Here is a 7464-nt window from a genome sequence, read left to right as displayed (position 1 = left end):
TATAGGGTTGGCCAAAACTTACATGACAGTAAATCAAGACCATTTAATTCCAAGATTAAAGAAAAAAAATTATTTTATATGAGACTTCGCTAATAAATAGACAAATGTTTGAAAAAAAAAAAACAAAAAAAAACGGTGATTTTAACTCAAAGCATTCAATTATTAAACATTCATAATTGGAATGAATAAATAAAATTGATTATTAAGTATTTATGGAATTTTAATTTACTGTCGAGTGACTTTTGGCCAACTTTGTATTTATATATATATAAATGTGTGTGCGTTTGTATATACAGAGGCCACTCTAAGTTACTGTCGTGCTGATGATACTAAATGTGGGAGAAATGCGTGTCCACAATAAGCGCGTTTTTTTAAGGCAGGTGACATTTGGAGTGATTTTTGTTCGTGAAATTATCTCATCTTCTCATGGGGAACTAACTGTTCGCAATTACTGTGTGATGGCTATCTCCATATTATCTCCATATCTCTAGATATTTATTTTTATGAGCTGCTAAGGGTTTCATGCGACGAAAACGACTCCATTTTATAACACGTCTGGTGCCTTCATGTAATCCTAAGTTTGTGGTCACATGGTATGTTTCAAGCTAAAAGGGGACGATAGAATAGGAGAAAATATGAGAAAAGGCGCGCACACACACACACATACGTAAACACACACGCGTAAACACACACAACGCGTAAACACACACACACGCGTAAACATACACACACACACGTAAACACACACACACACACACGCACACACACACACACACACACACACACACACACACACACACACACACACACACACACACACACACACACACACACTACCTCTTGTTTTTCTTCTACTTCCTATATAAGTCCATATGAAATACATGCAATGTATGTCATGTCGATGTCTTTATCAGATAGTTTAAGATTATTTCTTTGAAAACCTTGTCATTTTTTATGACACAGGTAAGCTAGTATATATATTTATATATGTGTGCGTGTGAGTTTACCGTATCCACATATACACACGTGTGTGTGTGTGTGTGTGTGTATGAATACATATGTATTTGTGTGTGTGCATGTACACGTATAATATCCATTAATTTAAGGATTTTCTTCATTTTGTAGTATGGAAAGGTGAAGCTGATGTAGTGATATCTCGTTGTGACCAGCCCTGCCCACCTGGGACACGCTTAGCTTTAGCATCGGACAAGGAATGCTGGACATGCGTCCCCTGTGGTAAAGGTACTGTTCGCCCATTTCATCTCTTTGAAAATTCTTTTCTACTCTAGGCACAAGGCCTAGAATTTTGAGGGAGGGGGCTTGTCGATTAGATACATCCCAGTACGCAACTGGGATGATTCCGTGATGATTCCGTGACCTAGGATCATAAAGTCATGAAGATGCAAATCCCGTTAGTTTTTGAATGTTTTTGAATGCTGTGTTTCATGTATTCACCTGATGGAAACGGTTTATTCTAATGCTGTAATGTTTCCATTAATCAATTGAAAATTCGTTGGAAACAGCCGCAGTAAATTGAAATATTATCCATTTGTTGCTATTTATTCATTAATTATTCACCAGTCTTGGAATCTGCTCCTCGCGTAGATCCGAAGTATATTATGGACCATACATTTATTACAATGAACGTTTCTTGTTTAGCCTCAGGTCTATTGATATAATCAGTCGGGTACAGTTAATCGTATACATAACCTGAATATCTTTCTGCCTATACTTCGGTACCTGCATAAGTATTCCTCTATTTTTGTTGTGTACACATTTTACTTGTCGACCCGACCCGGTGCCTTACCATTTAAGTGCCTGATTCACATGAATCCTGATCTATGATATATATATATATATATATATATATACATATATATATATATATATATATATATATTCTGCTTCGTTCGTTATTTCTGATGAAAATTAACCAGAGCCAAATAATACTTTCAATACTGTTTTTTTTCCTCTTTACTTAGGGCAATTTACAAATGCCTACAATATGGCGTCTTGTCTGAACTGTACAGAACGTTTCGGAACAGGATGGGGAAGTAACAAGAATTACACGTCCTGTGAAGAGCTTCCGCAAGATTTCCTTTCTTGGAACGGACATTTCGCTGTCGGCAGTCTTCTTTTCTCAAGCAGCTGTCTCCTGTTCACATTAATAGTATTATCATTCTTTGTGAAATACCGCCACAGTCACATTGTTAAAGGATCTAATCGGGAGCTGACATATGTCTTATTCGTATCTTTGATCCTTTCTATATTTTCCCCATATGTCTATATTGGTCGGCCAACTCATACACGCTGTATGTTGCAACCAAATTATTTATCCTTTGTTATGTCTTCATCCGTGCTAGTTATATATTTTAAAACGGATCGAATACTTTGCATCTTCAACGCTAAACCGACCACAATTGATAATCTTCATTTAGAAAAACGTAAACGAGATCGATTGCAGATATTATGCTTTTTGGTAATCGAATTAATTATTTGTGGTTCATTAGCAGCATCAACATATTTTCATCAACCAACCGTGGATTTCTATACTGTTCAAGACACATCTGTATCACTTGGATGTTCTCTAGCTTGGTACCACCAACACGCCGTAGCTTTCGTTTGGTTTACAATTCTTATACTTGGCAGTATTTACAAAGCGTATCGCGTACGGAAACTCCCGGAAAACTTTAACGAAGCAAGACAAATTAATTTCACATTATTTATACTGTTCCTAATATGGGTTTTGGTGTCAGTAGGTGTTGCTAACGAACCCAACCACGGCGTATGTTCTTCTTATATATGTATAGCTGCCCAGCTTCATACTCTAGTTGTGCTGGTGTTCATGTTGATTCCCAAACTGAGAATCATCATATTTCAACCAACGAAAAACTCTACAGAAGCTGTGAGAATGCAAACGATGGAATATATGATCCGGAAGCAGTCAAAAGCATCATCTTTGGAAACTCTATCTACAATTAATCTGAACTAACATATGAATTCCCAATAAATTTATTTAGCTATCAGATATTTTTTTGTTATGTAATAAATTAAAACAAAGTATACAACATATGGGAGAGCCATTTAATTCGGCGGGATAATAAATCTTGCTATTCAAAACTCATTAATTAGAAGCAAATTACTTTCTATTTAAAAAGAAATATTCCCTTCAAAATTTATTTCAGTAAAAGAATGGAGATTGCCGGATAATGAATATGAGGTTGATATTCTATGCTTAAAATCATTATGAGAGTGTATTATTTTTCAGATCCTCCATATTACACCGGTAAGTAAGAATTATAAACTACCGTGAATCCAATCGACATATCACTTTATGTCCAATCAAATACAAGCTCTAAGTTAGTTGCTATCTCATGAGCTTTATCTAGGACAAACGAGATTCCAATATTATCATTTGGTAGATCTGAAGCGAGAGGCTACAGGATTTCTGGTGGATCATAAGAACGACGAAACTCGTCGGCCCGATCCTCTTTTCAAGCTATCTAAAATACCTGTTGAAAAATTACGAGGACTAAATAATACATATCAGTATTATTTCAAAAACATATTTAGCTAAAACAAATGATTTGATATTTGAATAATTATCTCCTGCATTACACCACTCATCAACGTACTATATATATTATATTTCGTATTTTAAACACAAAGGAACCATAATATCCGTGAATTCTTGTGATTAAGTTTGTCTCTTGTCTGTTTAATACAGTTGATGCTTCGCACTAGCAAAGTTATCTTCATTTTCTCTCGTACTTCATTTTCTCGTGCTTCATTATCTTCATTTTCTCTCGTGGTAGATATTAGGTATGTGCAAGGCGCTAGTCCAGTGGAGCTACAACTTTAATAATACATCATTGTTGTAATATTACTGAGCTTATAATGGACGATACAATTCTTAACTGTTTTCTACGCCAACATTAGTTTATGATTTCATAACATCTCAGTTGAGCTAATGAAACAAATTGTATTTATTAATTTAGATCAACCCCTGTATATTTGTTAACATCGATGGTTTGTTTTATCGATTTCGGAAGGACATAAGATAAAGTAGGTAAGGGCGGGATTTGAACTCAAAGCATAAAAAGGGTGTAATCAAATACCACAGGGTATTTTCTTCCACATAAGACGCTTATTTCATTCAATTCGCTTAAAAGTAAAGTAGACTTGGAGAATATTTAACTCAAAAACGTAAATGGTCATAATTAATTTTCAAAGGGAATTTTATTTGGCGCTCTATCGATTCTACTATACAACTGCGTAGAAATTTAGCAATTTTACTTTAATTCATTCATGCACCAAATAACTAGAGAAAATGTACCTGGTTAAATTACCCGCATATCTTCTAACATTTTCTGTTTATTTTTTCGTTTAGTCACTGTATAACTTATACAAGAGTAAATTTTAGCACAGAACGAACCTTACATCCGATCTGATTTCAGGTTCTGATCAATATGTCACTTATGTTGTTCAAAATTGCAGTGAAATCAAGGCATCTAATCTAGCTTTCCCCTCTAAATCTGTACCCTCAAATACTGTAAGACATATAAACATTTGTTTTAAATCTTATTTCCAGATGATATTAATTATTCAGTCACTACAAGAAACGGTGCTGGAGGTTATTTACATGTAACAAGGGAGAATGGAAACTAAAGTTTTCTCTCTGAACTGTAAATATTTTACGTGCCATTAAAGCGATTTATCCTGAACTAATAAAATTACTTAAATAAAGAAATAAATATATTAAAAAAAACCGTCAACTATCCCAGATTACGAAACCCCATTATTGAATCTGGAAAGTCTGGGCATGCGCGTATTGAATTGATGCTTACAAGTACACGAGTTGCCTTGAAATGATTTTCATGTATATTGATGTTAAAATGAAATTTAGAAAACATATCAAACAAGATAACATTGAAAAAATCAAAACTAAAATAAATATAAACAAAACCAGTCGATATAATTAGGTGTGGTTGTCATTAAAGTGCAACCGATAGCTTGTCTATAAATCAGATCCGTTTATGTCTAGAGAAAGTTTGACTATTATTGAAAAAGTGGGGTTGTTGTCTAGAAAATTCTACAACAAGCTGTTGCCAGTTTTACACTCCGCTGACAGCAGTTCAGTTTGTCAAGATTAGTTGCAAGTTGATTCTGAAACCGGGAGAAAAATAAATAAAGATTTGTTTGTGGAAAAATAAAAACTGATACAATTATTTTCTTTCTTTCGTCGTTTTTTTCTCTTTTATACTGGAAAGCATTTTATTTTATTGCATTTCTTTCTGTCAAGGTATCAGATTGTATAACGGTTAAAATATCGCACTTTGTAAATGTGATTTTTGTAGGATTTTCTTGTTGTTTTGTTTCATCATGATTTACTTTCTGCTGTAAAATGAAAACATTTTGGAGGAGAGAATAAAACAGTAACTTCTCAACAACAAAATTTTAGAAGTCTCACCCACGCTGCAGTAAAGGTTGAGCACATTCCTAAACGTTAAATCCCAACAAACCAGCACGAAAATATTATCCAGCACAAGTGTAGGCAACCGATAGCTTGGAAGCCAGTTCCGACTTGCGAAGGCATTTTCAGCAGGCTACGAGCAAAATATTGATTTCAAATTGCTGACACAAGGCCAGCAATTTCGGTCGTGGGGGATAAGTCGATTACATCAGCCATTGTGTTTAAGTGGTACTTATTTAAAAAACCTTATAGCTGACATTAGTAACAGAGTATCTAACATCTCTTCCTCTAAAGAAATTTTTGAGATGCCAGCCCTCTGCTACAACAAAGCCGTAGCTAATAGCGGCTTTAAGGATGAATTAATATATAACCCTCAAATAATAGGAATAATAAAAATAGACTTAGAAGAATAATTTGGTTCGCCACCCCTTCCCTTACAGTTAAAGCTAACATAGGTAAAGTTTCCTGTCTCTCTTATACAATCATTTTCCAGAAAACCACAGGTATAGAAAAATATTCAACTGGTACTTAGTTAAATTATCATATAGATACTGCCCCAATATGCAAAGCATCATTACACGCAAACACCACCAAGAGCCTACTCCCAGTTGTAACTGTCGAGACGCGGGAACTTGTCCACTCGACCAGGAATGCGTGATTAAAGCCGTCATATATGAGGCAGAAGTTACAGCAACACTAGATGATATAACCGAAAAGAAGAGCTACATCGGGCTATGTGAAGGCAACTTCAAATATAACCATGCCAACCATATATCTTCCTTCCGACACAGGGACAAAAGTAAAGTCACTTGGTTGGCTAGCCACGTATGAGGTTTGAAGTCGAACGTCACACCACATACAATAAAGTAAAAAGTCCACACCATATTCCAACGGATAAAAAAATGTAAGCCATGCAGATTTGAAAGAACACAGATCCTTTTCGGATCTAAGAACTCTACCACACTGTTGGATTCCAGTTCTGAAATTTTAAGTGGTTGTAAACATATAGATAAGTTATTTTTGGCAAATTGGAAAGTACCAACCTCTCCAATTTGAGTAGCTGTACTACAGATTCTAGGCCACTATTCTTCCAGCATTATGACTTTACGGTCAAAGGGGACATAACTCTAATGCTCCCGTCTTGCTTTTTCAGTTTTCTTTTTCATTTCCGGTTTTTCAGCCTTCCACCTTTTACGTCTTCTTCATTCTCGTCTTTTCTCGTTTTTTTCCTTTCATTTTATCGTTCTGTTTGTAGCTTGTTATGCTATATGGGCACAGTCTGAGGATTGTGTGAAGGCATATACATATGTATGTATACAGACATCACTTAATTTTAAATATTTATTTCCTAATCAGATGTCTTATCAATTGTATAAATAAAAATATATGTGATCCATTTGTGGAGGCTTATTGTACAGAAGATATTTTAAATTTTGGTTTTAAATGATGTATTTTCAAATTAATTTTCGTTAAATTACTTTGACTTTATATATCACTTTAAAGCACGTTTTTTGCTCTATTTAATCGTGTTACTTTTTTTCTTTGTAAATAATTAGGCCATTTTTCCGGAACGCTGAATAAAACATGGACAAAAAGCAAATTCGCACAATCTTCTTATTCCAGTTCAAGCTAGGCCGAAAAGTTGCTGAAACAGCTCACGATATCAACGATGCGTTTGGCCCAGGAACCACAAATGAACGTACAGTAGAATGGTGGTTCAAGAAATTTCGCAACGGTGGCGAGAGTCTTGAAGATGATAAGCGTAGTGGTCGGCCATCGGATGTTGACAACGATCAGCTAAGAGCCTTAGTCGAAGCCAATCCATGCACAACTTTTCGAGATCTTGCTTCTGAATTAAACGTAACATATACGACAATTTCCAACCAGTTGAAAGAGATTGGAAAAGCAAAAATACTTGAGAAATGGATGCCGCACGAATTGAACGATAACCAAAAAGAAAAATAAAAAACGCCGTTTTGAAGTGTCGTCTT

At 35.0% G+C, this 7464-nt stretch overlaps 1 protein-coding gene across 1 annotated transcript in view; it reads left to right on the top strand.

Moving 5' to 3' along the window:
* Positions 1–7464, top strand: part of LOC106873615 (metabotropic glutamate receptor 2) — a 20466-nt gene that overhangs the window by 10906 nt on the left and 2096 nt on the right. Inside the window, exons 6-11 of the mRNA XM_014921061.1 lie at positions 1126–1242; positions 1983–2905; positions 3269–3286; positions 3728–3822; positions 4498–4552; positions 7097–7235. Coding sequence (XP_014776547.1) covers positions 1126–1242; positions 1983–2905; positions 3269–3286; positions 3728–3822; positions 4498–4552; positions 7097–7235 — 1347 coding nt within the window. The remainder of the gene's footprint in view (positions 1–1125; positions 1243–1982; positions 2906–3268; positions 3287–3727; positions 3823–4497; positions 4553–7096; positions 7236–7464) is intronic.

Source organism: Octopus bimaculoides, chromosome 4, assembly GCF_001194135.2.
Source record: "Octopus bimaculoides isolate UCB-OBI-ISO-001 chromosome 4, ASM119413v2, whole genome shotgun sequence".
Taxonomy (NCBI): domain Eukaryota; kingdom Metazoa; phylum Mollusca; class Cephalopoda; order Octopoda; family Octopodidae; genus Octopus; species Octopus bimaculoides.
Note: the sequence above shows the minus strand (reverse complement) of the source record. Positions and strands in the feature narration are given on the sequence as shown.